We start from the raw sequence: 15772 nt of genomic DNA on the forward strand, positions 1-15772 counted from the left end.
ACTCGAAAAAAACCAATTCTCTGCTTTGTATCCAATGGATCTGAACACCTGTAGGATCAATGTTGCAATGCTGAGCTGTACTCAGCTTGCCCTGTAGAAGTGTGAGAGGAGTGTATTTCAGTAAACCAGGCGTGGTTGGACAGGTAGTGCATGTTGGTATAAAAAAAATAAAAAGAAAGGGATCAGCCAATCAGAGGGGTCCCTAACAACAATGAACATGAGGCCATACATGTTTTGGATGTTATTATGTAACATCCAAACAATTAAAAAATCCAGAGTTGTGTAGCAATATTTTGTGAACTGAAGGCAGTCAGTGAAAGCTTTTAATAAATTTTGGGTGAGTGACAAGGTATTGAATAATTAGCAAAACTGCTATCCATTGGGTAGTACTGTGGGTGTTTAAAACGAGTATGAGAAGATAGGTCCATACAAACTGATAGATGGATCGGCGAGACAGTTTAAATTGGGAATACATCAGTCACTCTGAACTTTCTAGAAAAAAGTGTTTGGACAAATTGCTGATATCTTCTGGTAATTTATGTTTGTATTAATACTAGTAGTATAGTAGTAGAGTAAAATATGTATTTACATATTGCCCCTTCAAAAAACAGCCTTTAGGAGAAAATTCACTGCTAGACACTAGTTTCCCATAATTATGACAGGTTTTTCAAACATAATTAAAATACTTTCTTTTTTTTAATGATCTGAAATTTACTTGATATTTCATTTATTTGTAAACAACGTATTTGCACAGTAAACCTTACAAACGACATTAGGATTTCGGTAATTTTGGTAATACGTATATTTGTTATATATAACTGCTGAGGCGAAAGGGAGACAGGACAGAAGAACTGGGAATACAGCTAAATGATGGAACCTCAGGAAAGAGCTTTAAACACCATCATGATTTATATTCACTCCCAGATTGATTGCTGCTGAATTTTAAAAGGTTTTAAACAAATTATAGACCCAAAATAATTTATATCCATAAAAACATATACTGTACTTCATTGTCAATACTCATGAGTTTTAGGTCTGCCTAGGTAATCGGATTGAAAACGTTGGGATTTTAAAAACTTTTAGGACGGTACTATTATCACGTACTGTGACAAGGAAACAAAGCACAAAAGACAAGACTGGTTTGATGAGAATGACTCACAAACTTAACAGCAGAAATTGACACAAAACAGATTTTTTTTCGATGGACATCATCGGCAATGTTAAACAAGAATCTCATGAAAAAATTGTTTAGATCACGAAACCTCAAATATGTTGAGCCCATGGCCAATGTCACGGTATTGTTTAAGAAATAATATGAAATACATATTTACACAACAAGTAACTTATATAGTACATTATATAAATATTTTTTTACAGTAAAGCGGGGTTGTCTATGTATAGAAACTGCCAATTTCAAAGTAAAGCTGATAGTTTGCCCTTTATCGCCATAGTCAGGGTATAAATTAAAGTCAAAAGGGTTGGAATACATGAGTAAAAGAAGCAAACCCATTGTGTTTATTTTGCGTATTGAGGGTTTATTTTGCATATTGAGGGTTTATTTTGCATATTGAGGGTGCTCAAGTGCTGTTTTTGGGGACAGATGCTTCTTCACACTCTTTGGACCGGGGCGCTGAGTCAACCATGTGGGAGGGGATGCTTCTGGGGAGTTCACCATTAGTTCCTATGACTCGGATGCCAAGTTTAAACGGCTGGTGCTTTTCATTGACTTGTAAAGGAAATGCGTGTGTTCAGGTATTTGGATGATGCTGGAATTACCCAGGGAGGAGCATCGTGAGTATACCTACATAGTTTTCATATGAAGGGAAAATTTGCTACCAAACTGGATTGGCCATGGAGGGCCCAATGACTCGGTACATTAAAGACCAGTGTTAATGGAAGGAACTAAATAAATGTTTGCCTCAAGCCTTCAGCCTGGGGAATACAGGCCTTTCAGTAAGATACATGGCCTTAGTCGGGCCTGTTTTTTTTAGCTGTTCAATAAAAAATCACAGACACAAAGTACCTCGGTTGTTTTTGAGTTTTGAGTATTCATACTTTCGCAGTGTGCCTGCATTCAGGTTGCAATGCACTGAATGTTTAAAAAATAAAATAAATAAATCCATGTATGAAAGTGGTTGCCATTTATCAGAATGACTGAACCATGAGGATTGATGGGGTTGATTAGGAAAATCTGTCTGAATCTGATTTTTTAAGATCATATTTTAGTCTTTATTATCAATTCAACTGAATACAAATATTAATCCCTGTGGAGCAATTACTTTTGGAATATCTGAGACAACACCAATATAATGTAACCATCCCATAATGACACCTCACCTTACAGACAAGTCTATTTAAAATGTTACTGTACACAGACATTAAATCATATCTTGTTAACACAGCATGATAACAGATACAGTATAACTCATTCAGGTCACACAGTCATCAACACATTTAATTCAAAAGTCATAGATTATAAGTTTTTTTTTTTACCTTTTTCTCTTCTAATCCAACTTGCAAGAGGGCAATCTTTTCACTAATGCAGTTAAGTTTTTTCTTCACATAAAGCAATGGCCTTTAATGAGGACTGGAAGTGTTCATTTAAGTAGAAATAATTATAATAATGAAAAATATATACGCATATGCTCTTGTATTCAATAAAAGTATTTTGGAATATATACTCAACTGCCTGTCATCAAAATATACAGTATTTATTTTGCATTTTAATCATTTAGCTTACGCCGTTAACCAGACTATTTTACAGTATTGCATACAATTCCAATCTTAAACCCACAACCAACTGAGCTACCTGGGACATTACAAATGTACACATAATATTTCATACTTTGATATGTATTAGAAATAAATTGCATTACAAACACTTTCCCAATACATTCCACCACTCTTGTAAAAAAAAAAAAAAAAAAGATTAAACATGCATTGTTGAATATTAGAAACAATTAAGTCACAAACTCTGGACCTCAAAGCCAGTTCCACTTTGTTTTGTCATTGCAACCCTCAAATCAGGGACTTATTAAGACTTGGGACACCAGGTGGGCACAAATAATGATGAGGTAGAACAGAAAAACAGCCGGCTCTGGACCTCGTGGGGTAAGAGTTGAGAACCCCAGCGCTAGACTATCATCCTAACCCAAGTCGCAATTGTCAAGTCCTGGCAGTGGGACCCAACAACCTCTTGACCTCATTTGGAGCACGGACACCTGTTTTGTCACCATTACCCTCACCTGTGTTCCTAATCACTATCCCTATTTAAATAATGTCTTCCCTCATGTGTCGATCGTTGCTTGGATTTCATTCCTTTGTTAGTGGTTTTCATTTTTGTTCCATTGTAGCTCTTTTATTGAATTCCTCCGTTCACCCTGCACCTGTGTCCTGCCTCGAATCCGCCACCTGACTCTAATAACCTGATCTTCATGTCTAAACTTCACTTAGCCCTGACCACTAACACTAAACCACTAACACTAAACCACTAACACTAAACCTCTAACCCTAAACCTCTAACCCTAAACCAATAACACTAAACCACTAACACTAAACCACTAACACTAAACCACTAACCCTAAACCACTAACCCTAAACCACTAACCCTAAACCACTAACCCTAAACCTCTAACCCTAAACCACTAACACTAAACCACTAACACTAAACCACTAACCCTAAACCAATAACACTAAACCACTAACCCTAAACCACTAACCCTAAACCACTAACCCTAAACCACTAACCCTAAACCACTAACCCTAAACCTCTAACACTAAACCACTAACACTAAACCACTAACCCTAAACCACTAACCCTAAACCACTAACACTAAACCACTAACACTAAACCTCTAACCCTAAACCACTAACACTAATTACTGTTCCAGGCAGCGAAGCAGCAGGTTTTTATTATTATTATTCTCCATTTCAAATGCCTTTAATGATTGTTCTGTTTGATGAAAACTCACCAAAATGTGTACGCGTGTTGGTATGGTGGTTAATTGAAATAAATAAACTAATGGGATGGATCTGGCGAATGCTTGCCTAGCAATAGCCCGTTGAGACACTTGAACACACCCCCACCATCCCATGTCACCCAGAATGTTGAATCTTCTCATTAAGATCCCATTTTGTGAAAACCCTTAAAAAATCTTCTCTTGAACCGCAGGGTCTGATTGACTTGTGAGTTGGTATGTGTATACTTTATACCATCCTCTAATTACATTTAGAAGGAAAAGTTGATTGGTTGAAAAATAGGGAAATGGCATTCCCATCAATTATACAGTATACATTTTGGTCATTGTTCAACAACCCACCTGAAGATATCGCATGCCACCTCAATTGGTCAGATAGTGGTGCTCTAAAAATTGAAAATGTGAAAATTTACTATCCTATTCAGAGGGGCAAATTATTTTCTTACTTCAAAAGGTTCCCAGAATGTTGAAACTTTTCATGGTCCCATTTCTCATGGAGAACAGTTTTGCCTTTGGGCCTCAGTTGACCTCACAAACAGACATTGTTTGATCATCTATGCTTCTCTACTGAAAGGGAAGAAATACATGAGTACTTCATAGAAAATCATATACTTGATCTCCATCACATGAACCTGTTTTCTCCAGGAGCAGAAAACGAGGAACCCTGTGGCACATCGTCAATCAGTTGCACTGTACTGTCCTGTGTAGGGTGCATTGTTTTATTTTTTCCAGCTTTCCTGTTTCACTGCTTACTGCTGCATAGGCTGGAAGCCATGAATCGCTGCTTGTAGCTATATTTATAATCTGTCATTTCTGAACCTAAAACCAATTTGCAATTTCATCACTATGCCCAACTGTTTAGCTGTAAAACTTACCCCTATTGCTGATTTGTCATGTTTTACTATCTTTCCCTTACAGGAACACACAGACCTGTTTCAAACACGCAGATACAAGCAGTACATACCTCACTTGGATTACATCAAATTCAGAGACAATACTGATTGGCAGATCTTTATAGCTGGGACATTGGCATCGCCAGCCTTTCCAATATGAAAGTATGGGAACATTCTCTCGGTGAACGTGTCTCTGTGCGTGTGGATGAGTGTCAGGTCTTTTGAGTCGTAGAAGGACACCTCCCCGTTGTCGTAGTCCAGCTGCACTCGGATCCTCTGGGGTCTCCTCTTCAGAGTGATGTCGTCAACGCCCCCGGCACGATACCGGCCGCTCTGCAGCATCAAACACCAGACTCCGTCCTTCGGCGACACACCCAGCTCCCCCCTCCTGTTAATTGACTCTTTCGCCACGCCCAGAAACCAATTGGGGTGGTTTCCCACCTCCACGGCCCAACTGTGGACTCCGGCGCTGAAGCCCTCAGAGCCCAGGACGTCTACATATTTCATACATCTCTCGGGGTTGTCAGGGATCGGCTGCAACGTGCTTGTCCTTCTCACACCAGTCAGATCGTCAGTCAGACAGAGTCCCCAGTGGGCTGTGTTGGGGTCCAGAATCACAGGGGTGTATTTGAAGATCCCCCGCATCTTCTCCCAGACCCGGAACTGCAGGTTGCCCAGGTGTTCGGCCACGTCTATCAGAGATCCTGAGACCAGCTGTGGATCCGGCAGAGAGCACTGGGATCTCTCCTTAATGTCCTCAAAGTTCTGGAGGAACGGCAGGTCTTCTGCTTTCAGCTCCTTCTCTGTGGCTCTGATCAAGTCTGAAATTAATGATATGTCTCTGTTCATCTCTTCGATCTTGTTGTTCATTGTCTGAGTCTTGTGCTCCTCTTCCGTCCTAAGTGCGGCTATCCTGGCTGCCTCTTCATCTCGTAGAAATGCGCGAAATATCTCAAACTCTTGGTTAATCCGTTTTTCTGTGTTCTGGGCCTGGTTCTTAATGTGCCCTACTGTTTTATCACAAGTTAGCTTAACTTCATTATAGAGCTTCAGCTTCTCCTGTAAGGGCACCAGGAGAGTCTGGAGTTCCTCCTTATAATCCTGCACAGCCTCATCTACGGGGACACAGATATGAGTTCTATGCTTCTTGGAATCTCGACACACCACACAAATGGGCTGTTTGTCATCCAGACAGAAGAGTTTGAGTTTCTCAGCATGCAGATCACAGAGCACCACAGGTACTGCAACGGCTTTCTGACTGCCCTGCTCTACCTCAGACCCAGTCGAACTCTGACCTTCCTCCTGTTCCCCAGACGCTGCTGACGTTCTCTGACTCCTCCCCTGTACCCCAGAACTCACTGAAGCTCTCTGATCTCTCTCCTGTAAGAAGTTCTCACATCGGATCTTCAGAGGCACGTTAATAGGCGGGTCGTTCATGGATCTTCTCCGGCAAAGGGGACACTCCTGGGATTGATTGAGTTTCCAGACTGGCTCCAGGCAGGCTTTGCAGAAGTTGTGGCTACATCTCAGGACAACAGGAGTAATAAAGATGTCATGGCAGATTGGACAGCAGAGGTCCCGGTCAGGTGCAGTCGATCTGAATGCCATGTTTTCGCACAGTGCTGCTCCCTGCGCTGTAACTGCTTCAAAATAAAAGTTCACACCGAACAAATGTCCACTTTTCAAGAAGAAAGCAAACACTCAAATCAAACAAATTGGCACACCAAAGTCAAGCTGCGTGTCAAGATTTATTTTCCAGTCACTCTCCTTGTGACCCGAAATCTGATCCAACAGAGCTGAACGCCAGAGAGATCAATGTTATCATAATGTACTGCATCCCGGTTTGCACAATGCAGGTGAGGCAGGGGAGGAGTTTTCAGTGAACCAGGTTAGACCTGTAAGTCATGCTTTAGTTGACACTAACAAATCTGATCAGCCAATCAGAGATTAGAAAACCAATGAATTCCGAAGCTCAACATCTCTTTATACCTGGGAGGTGAGTGAAAGTACATGTTTTAATTAACAGTGGCTAATTATTCCTCAGGAAAACGGTGGCTTAATATCCATTAATCACAGCTGTTAGAGACACCGACAGACAAACGTGCAATGAGAGAATGTGTGGAATGCAAGACGTTCTGCTGGTTTTGATGCTGAATAGGCAGCAGGCTCTGCCTTTATCCACACCTTTAAGATGTACATGCCTAAGATGAATCAAGCCTTGTACAAAGCATTCCACTACTGACCCATTTTTTACTTTGTCTGGTGAGTAAACAGCTAGGCTGTAACAGTGCGCTACATTATGTGCCCATAAATTAATTAATCACATGCTGATTCAGCATGATGTAGCTCAGTGTTTCCTAAACCCTGCTCCTGGAGGCACCCCATCCTGCATGTTGTAGGTCTCTCCCTGTCCCAACACACCTGATTCAAATGATCAGTTCATTATCACGTCCTTGATGAGGTACATCAGGTGTGATAGAGCAGGGAGAGACCTACAACATGCAGGGCGAGCCTCCAGGAGCAGGTTTGTGAAGCACTGATATAGACAACCCTGTTGGCTTTACTAAATGGTTCTGTGAGAACCATTTAGTAAATAATCAGGTTTTCCAAGATTTGGATGTTTTAAACGATATCACCCTACTTCGTGAGAGACAAATATGTTCGCGATTTGCAGTTACAGTTGACCCACAGGCTGCTATTTACTTACCTGGGCATAGACGTCAGAAAGGTTTTATATGTTATCAGTGATCTTAAGCCATTTGTTTTAGAATAACCTGAACGATGTTAAAAGTGCCATAGCCTTAGATTGTAAGATTGTCAATTGGTCTGTATGCACATATTTGCTCTGATGTACTTTTGATGGAGCAGTTTTTTGTGCTCTTTTCTCTCCTGGGTGACACTGGTGGATTATTTTAGTTATTTCAGGGGCTTCTCTACATTGATGTCTATTCTAACCAAAGTTTTCTCTGAAAGTTTAACCCCTCAAGTTGTCATGATAGCTTGTCAGTTTTTTTTATCCTTCATACACAACGCTTGTGTTGAAATTTCAACAGCATTGTCTATTGATAATGAGCTGATCATTTGAATCAGGTGTGTTAGGGCAGGGAGAGATTTGTGCTGGTGTTGTAATTCAGGAAGAAACATACTCCGCTCAGTTTATTGTGAAAGACAGCACTTTAACAACCAACTGGAATTAAGATTTAAATGTTTTATTTAATTTGTATCTACTTGTAGTTACCCAGCTTAGAAAAGCTGTAATTCACTGACAGAGCTATTTGGCTTCACCTTTCCTGCTATCCCTTGTTTGAGAATAGATGATTGGCTGTCTTGATAGTAAAGAGGCTGGATGTGTCTTCTCAGGGCAAATGGAAATTGTGCAGTTCAGGATTTGCTTTTGTATTCACCCAAAATATTTTCTTGTTAGTATGTGTAGAGAAATAACATTATTCCACTGTTACTGCAGATATCTTTTTTTTCTCATATTATATAAAAATTATATTCTAGCAAAATTGTCCAGAATCAACAGGGATTTTGGGATCCTCTTGTGTTTTGATCAATCTTGGTGGATAGCTCCACACAGATGTTTGGAAAACCCATTGTGAACAATTTTGGGGGGAAGGGAGAAGGGTTACTTTTGTAAAAAAGTAGTGTCAGATCATTTTGTGATCACTTTGTCTTCTAAGGAAATATTGTGAATGTGTGTAGGGGGCAGCACTTCTCTATCCACCAGGGGGCAGCACTTCTCTATCCACCAGGGGGCAGCACTTCTCTATCAGTTAGAAATATTCTTCAGCAAGTCTCCATGATGAAACTATTATTTTCCTAAGAAAAAAACATTGTTGTTTTCTCGGGTCTGCAATGTCCCTCCTAGCTATCATTAAATCAGTGCACAAACTGTAATTAACTCAAAACAAATTGGGTTGGCGAAACTGAAATTAAGTTAAGATGTTTTCTCAGTGTGAATCCCAATCAAATTCACCATCCCAAACCAGACACCCAAAGACCGTAATCATCATGAAATCTTTATTTAAACAAATACATTGTATATATTTGGAAACCCCAGCCTCTGGCTGTCCAGATGTCTTAAGACTACTTTCTACATCAAGTGTTGCATAGGTTCTACACAGGTGGACATCCCGACAGCGCCTCATTCCCTTAGTAGAGCACGGCTCCAGAAGTAAATAGGATGTACACAAACGGTGTTTGGTCAAAGCTCAGTGACTGGTGATGCACACTGCATTGGTGCGCGTAACACACACACAACAACATTCACACTTAAAAACATTATTGGTCTTCTACTGACGACAGGTCAGGACGAAGGATTTAGGAGCTTTATGCACCACTGGGCCAAGCCGAACGAGCTGCACTGGGCTGGCCTGGTTCCACATTCCCTTGCTGAAACAGACCGCGAAAGAAAATGATCCCGGCCAGCAGTTTGGTTTGTGAAAAGGGCTAATTGATTCTCACGCTCCCATGTTACATACTCATGGTTAGCGCTTGACTTGACTGGTGCTTGACCTGGACAGGAACAGGTGCCCGTTTCTATTTAGGTGCCGTATCTATTTGGGTGCAGGAGCTCCACATTACTTTTAATCTGATATTCTAGAAATCTCTAGAGAAGAGCGTCTGCTAAATGATTAAATATAAATATAAGGGAAACAGGAGCTCAAGCCTTTCGAACATTCGGTGCTTGTCTCCGGTGAGTTCCCGTCCAAGTCAAGCACAGTTTAGACAACGGGTACTGCAGGAAATGTAAAACTTTAAATCGCTTCTTTCTCCATCTTCACGTCTACAAAGTGTAAATGCCACATAGGGTTAGGTGAGGGTTAGGTAAGGGTTAGGTAAGGGTTAGGTAAGGGTTAGGTGAGGGTTAGGTGAGGGTTGTTTCAAGGATTCAGTGTCTGCGGTCGACCAACTGTCTAACAGAGGGTGGCTGATGGTCGAAGTAAGGCAAGACAAAATGCCACTCATTCAGGGTGACCCGTGTCACCACAAAACCACTAGTGACTTTGACCGGTGATACATGGTTCAGTTCTACCAACTTGTTGGTTGCTCGACCATTGGTGGAGTTGTCCTAGGGGATGAAGCTCTCCTGTACAGTTAGGTTGGAGACATGTTGTTAGCACCACCACAACACGTAATAAAAAAAATAAATTGTTTGGTTAGATAAACGCTACCCTTATCTCCCAGCTCAGTCCCGCGAGGAGACGGCTGGTAGACAAGACTACAGTACACTGTCAATGGTCACAGCAAATGACAAAAACATAACTTCATTTCTAAATTTGAACGTACAAAAAGAACGTACAACAGAACTATGTTGTGGAGCTGTCCCCAAGATCTCTTCAAGGGTAGGACATAAAAAGGGCTGATCGGCTGGGGCAGTCGACTGCTGTACGCCGCGGTTTATTAACCGCCACAACACTGAAAGGGCCGGCGGGAAAGTGGCTTTGAAAGGACCCCGCCCCAAGCAATGTGTGTCTGCTTTAAATCACGCCACATGTCGGAAGACAGCGGTTCCTCCCTGTACCGTGAGTACATTCTACACAATGCCCGAGTCAATTACAAAACACAACACTCACTGATAAAGACGATTAAAAACAACTATGAAATGAAAATGTTGAATAGTTCGCTGTGGTGTATGTGGGAAAAATTAAATAATGGGAAATTATACTGTCACGGTCTTTTCGTTTCAATGGCTCTTCCTCACACCGCTGAACACCGGCCACCCGGCAGAGGGGCTGAGAGATGTCCTGTTCGAGTTCGGACACACCATGTTCAGGTCCTTGGCAAATCACACACCTATCTCCCGTCATTCGGCCCAGCAGAAATGCAAGCCCATCCCGTGGCATATGACGACATTGTACAGCGCTGCCTTAACGACAAAAGAAACAGTGAGAAAGGTAATAGTCTGTGAATGTCTATTCTACCTGTACTGGGAATCTACGCTACATAAAAAACGCTTGGTAACCGTTCTTCTATCTTTGACCGCCAGTGATGTGTTGCTCGTGATCTGTCCCTCCCCACGGGTCTTCCTGGTTCGACCCGGTCCGGCTCCAAAATGGCCACCTGGTTTCCTGGATCGTCTTCTGTTATAACACTCAGTGAGCCGCACATCCCACTTTAATAAAAGTCCCTCTGATAGTCTTTGGCACCTTCCGTGTTTATTCAGTGACTGAGAAACAGGCTCCTCATCCAACACAGTCCTTTGGGTGAATCTGAAATCTGAAACCCTACTTATGACCTAGTGAACCCTTTTAAACGATGAGCACTCATTAGGGTATAGGATGCTATTTGGGACACAAACCCTTTGTCCTCCTCGACTCTCCTCCTGAGGCTGACGGGCCAGTCCTCTCTCTGTGTGATGCCATGGCCACCAGCAGGCCGCTGTGTTCTGACTGGCAGCTGGCATGTGGCCCCACCCCCACGAGGCCCCTCCCCTCGTCAGTGGGCCTTCCACAGGGGGTTGTGGTACACCCAGCCCTCTCCCTGAAACAGGACACCGGCAGAAAATGAAAACATTTAGTGCTCCAGAAGCGTGGAGACAGATAGTTAGAGGAAATCAGGGAGGACAGTCAGCTGAGCCGGTAGTTCAACTGTCGGTCACTAGAGGGCGCATGCGGTCTATGTTTTTTTTATGACGGTGCTAGCCATCAACTTAGAAGACAAGACAAATTTTGAGGTAATTCATGTTTGAGGTTAACTTCAAAGTTTTGAGGTAATTTCGTCTGAGGTTAACCTCAATTTTAGGTTGGCCTTCACAACAGGGATTCAAATTGCCTGGCAACAGGTAGCAGTCTATGCTGGATAATGTCAGGTTTGGTCGTGGTTCCTCACCTCCTTGATGAAGTACTTGGGTTTCCAGGGCGTGTTGGAGGCCGCTCTTTGTCGGCCTTCTGCTCTCTGGCGCTCCTCCAAGTGATGCTTGTGCTCCGTGGCCGAGTCAATGTTTCCTGACCTCAGAGCTGAGGTGACGTGCTGCCACAAATGCCTGCACACGAAAACATCACGATCAACGCTCACACATGACACGCCCTGTTTACTGTCTTAGGCTTTGTTCACCATTAATTCTTGCCCTTCTGCCTTTGTTTCCATTTGAATCCTGACCTGAGGTGCGTTACGGCCATATTCTCAATGTGCCACACTGTGACAAGCTTAGTACTGCCGTACCCGTTTTTCAAATCAATTGACAGAAGATTATCTGAAAGGGGAACTGTTTCTGGTTCGTCAGTGCGTCTTCGGGATGACAATGGCCTGGTAAACCGCTTCACACACCAAACACGAGATTCTGTCTTGCTCTCTCTTTTTATTGTTCCCTTTCCCGAGTCTCAACTGAAGCAAGGCCAGTGGGAGAAATCCCCCGAGAGCTCTGGAGAATGGGTTTAATTAACCGCTGATCCTATCTGTTTTAGATGGTGTATTGACACAGCACTTTGCATGGCCAGACAACACCCCAATTAGATTAGCTGATCTGCAGATGAAATGTTCTGACGCCACGATATCTAGGAGACTGTAGCTCTCCATGCAGATTCCTCAACCAATCCTCAATATTATGTATTTGCTTCCTCGTTGTAGCCAGGCCCGCTGAGCGCCGGTCCTAAGCCGGCTACAGTTTAAAAACAAAAAAAAGAGTTATTTCGTTACGAAGGGTCAACAAATCAAATCAGTGGAATGTGTTAACATCATACGTGCAGACAGCGAAGCGACATTAGCTACCTGCGAACCGCATTTCGCTCCAACTAGCAAGCCATGCATGGCATTCCTTTAGAAAGAATGTAATCCCTCCCTAACTAGATGTAATATTTCAAATATGAGAGGTCAAATCCGAACTCAAAGAACGCATGATATTCTGCTTACGTCCTGTGTCTGGCTTTAAAAAAATATTTCATGAGGCAATAAACCACAGATTGTCCAAAGCACAGTGCATTTGGGGAGATCCTCAGGGACTGGTTGACTGTAAACTGGGTTTTCATGTATATTTTCTTGATGAAACCAGATGGGAGTAAATGGGACCCGGTAGATCCATGAATGAAGAGGGTCTGGTCGGGTTTCAGAATGGCCACCGTGTTTTTGGTAATGTACCGATATGAGGGCACCTCCCAGAATTTCCCAGGAAATGACCACCAATAGGAAGCCCAAACGGAGCAGCAAAATTAACAGATGCTTTCGTCGATAACCATTCAGATCATGTGTGTTGGAGTCCATATTGTGTTGTGGCGTGTGGTTTCACTGGCATTTATGAGTCAGATTAGTCACATAAATCATTTCTAGCTCAAACAAAACATTTAATAACTCCAGATTGCCCCTTTAAATAACTAATCGAACTGACATTTTAATTTGCCTAATTCCACTTAATTCATATTTTCTTTCTTAGTTTGAAGTGCTGTCTTACTTCATTACCCAAACTAACTGAGACAACAAGCTTTAGAGTGTTGTAGTTTTTCTAGTCAAAAACGTAACTTCAGCATGAGAAAAAGTTGTAATTGCTAAAACTACAATAACCATAATCCACTGGGCCTTACTGCACACTGACAAAGACGACAGACACACAGCAACCAGTGATGAAGTAAAGCAGCTCCATCCACAGCTGTAGCAGTTACTAATAAACAGGCTAATCTCTTTTGAAGAACTGAACTCTGTCCGTCTTCCTAGATCTTTCCACCACCACTCCCTCCACCTCTGCAAATCCTCTCTCTGCGTCTTCATAGAGCTTTCCCTCCACCTCCTCTCCCTCCATTTGCACCTCCCGTCCCTCCACCTCCTCTCCCTCCATTTACCCCCCCCCCCGTCCCTCCAAATCCTCTCTCTCTCCATCTGTAGTTGTGTGGTTACTATAGTTACCGTATTCACATGACCAGTACCCAAGCCCAGAGGTGGCTATGTGACGACTGCTGCTTAACGTTCTGCTTGTTTTTTCTACTTTCTGATCCAGAGACAAGCCTCTTAGAGGAGATTAACACACCAGCCACCACAGCTTCAGCTTCAGCTGGATTCAGCCCGGGTATATCACAGGTTTATTTCCTCAGAGCAAATTACCGCCTGAAATAAGATCTGCACGGTGTAGCACCAGTGTATCATCCTACCACTGCATAATGCGCTTACCGTAGAAATAAAATGTACAGAACGGGCATCTTCATTCAAGTGCCAGTGGAGCATGGTGCTTGGAACGCTGGAGTTGCAGGTTCGATCCCTGTGTGGGTAGGAGATCTTTTCGTTGTTTGTGGTAATTCTGTGACTACTAGGTTTCCTTTTAACAGCCACATTTTGCACTCACAACACACCCCTGTGTAAAAGATCTGCATGCTGGGAGACTGCGACACATTTTGTGAGGTTGGGACGCAGGGAGAAGGCTTCAGGTGTGTTTGGGTCTAATGGAATGTACAGCACACTTCATAATGAACTGTAATACGCTCGCCCCCACCAGGCCTCATGTTACTATGGTCAGGATGGGAGACATGAAATGTTGTGGCCATCAGGCTTTACAGTATATAAGCAGTCAAGTGGTTGTGGTATTTGAGGGGTTGTGGTATTTGAGGGGTTGTGGTATTTGAGGGGTTGTGGTACATGAGGAGTTGAGGGGTTGTGGTACATGAGGAGTTGAGGGGTTGTGGTACGTGAGGAGTTGAGCGGTTGTGGTACGTGAGGAGTTGAGCGGTTGTGGTACATGAGGAGTTGAGGGGTTGTGGTACATGAGGAGTTGAGGGGTTGTGGTACATGAGGAGTTGAGGGGTTGTGGTACATGAGGAGTTGAGGGGTTGTGGTACATGAGGAGATGATGGGTAGTGGTATATGAGGAGTGAAGGGGTTGTGGTATATGAGGAGTTGAGGGGTACTGGTATATACAGAGTTGCAGGGTTATGATACATGAGCTGAGGGGTTGTGGTTCTTTGACATAACACATCGTAAAATGCTGCTCAGCCTTGTCATATTGGCAATATAAACCACCGAGATTACTTACTGCTGCTATAAACCGGTCACATGACGTCGTACCTGTGGTATACGTTCTCATATACCACAGTTGTCAGCCAATCAGAATTCAGGATTCAAACCACCATATTTATCCCAATTCAAACCCTGTATTCCAACATGCGCCCCCAACACCCACACACACACACACACACACACACAAACACACTCACCGTGACTCGTTGGGCCCTTGCTTTTCCACGGGCCGTATCTTCTTCCTGAAGACAGGAAGCTTGGAGGTGTCGATCACCTTGGTCTCCCCGCTGCTGTAGGTGAACTCCAGGATGCCGTTCCACTCCCCTTGGGCCTTACACACGATGGTGCCTGTCTGGTTGTGCTTCACCTCCGCTGTCACTCTGTCACGGACCAATAACAGTGACCTCGGGCAGAACGTAGCTCAGCATTGGCTCACACACACACACGTGCACACACACGTGCACACACACACACACGATCATTGACACTAACAGGGAGTGATATAAAGGGTTCTAAAATGTGTGTATGTTGTGATGAGGTCCAAATCCTGCGAACACACACAACGCACACAGACACACGTTCGCACACGCACACATTTATACCACATATGCTCATATTCACACACACTCACTTTTGGTCTTTCTCTCGCTCTCTCTCTCTCTCTCTTTCTTCTCTTTCACACACCTGTGTATTTTCCCCCCGTAGAAGGGTTTCGTGTGGAAGGTGATGGTGGCGGAGTAACCACTCTTGGCACAGCTGATGGACACTTTCCCTCCCAGCTCCACCCAGGGTACAGTGAGGATGGAGCGGGCGTAGGCACATGGTAGTGTGAACACGTAGTCCTCATCGTGCTCCAGCAGGTGAAGTACACCTGGGATGGGGGGGCAGGGAAGGGAAAGAGGGTGAGGAGGTGGGAGAGGCGGTGGAAAGTAAAGGGCGAGAGCACGAGGGATAAAACATATA

At 43.3% G+C, this 15772-nt stretch overlaps 2 protein-coding genes across 4 annotated transcripts in view; both read right to left on the minus strand.

Moving 5' to 3' along the window:
• Nucleotides 1-3802: 3802 nt before the first annotated feature.
• Nucleotides 3803-8796, minus strand: LOC105023520 (zinc-binding protein A33). Its single transcript, XM_034286717.1, has one exon. The coding sequence runs from the start codon at nt 6476-6478 to the stop codon at nt 4952-4954; it is 1527 nt and encodes a 508-aa protein (XP_034142608.1). The 5' UTR covers nt 6479-8796; the 3' UTR covers nt 3803-4951.
• Nucleotides 8797-8879: 83 nt separating this feature from the next.
• osbpl10b (oxysterol binding protein-like 10b) overlaps nt 8880-15772 on the minus strand; it is a 58938-nt gene continuing 52045 nt past the window's right edge. For all 3 annotated transcript variants that reach the window (XM_020054938.3, XM_020054937.3, XM_020054936.3), the window contains 4 exons: nt 15494-15680; nt 15007-15189; nt 11705-11858; nt 8880-11356 (listed from right to left, as the gene is read on the minus strand). In XM_020054938.3, coding sequence (XP_019910497.3) covers nt 11312-11356; nt 11705-11858; nt 15007-15189; nt 15494-15680 — 569 coding nt within the window. In that variant the 3' untranslated portion in view covers nt 8880-11311. The remainder of the gene's footprint in view (nt 11357-11704; nt 11859-15006; nt 15190-15493; nt 15681-15772) is intronic.

The sequence above is a fragment of the Esox lucius genome, chromosome 16 (assembly GCF_011004845.1).
Source record: "Esox lucius isolate fEsoLuc1 chromosome 16, fEsoLuc1.pri, whole genome shotgun sequence".
NCBI classification, from domain to species: Eukaryota; Metazoa; Chordata; class Actinopteri; order Esociformes; family Esocidae; genus Esox; species Esox lucius.

What these genes read in the sequence shown, in the direction of transcription:
- LOC105023520 (XM_034286717.1), bottom strand. Translation starts at nt 6,478, where the DNA reads ATGGCATTCAGATCGACTGCACCTGACCGGGACCTCTGCTGTCCAATC.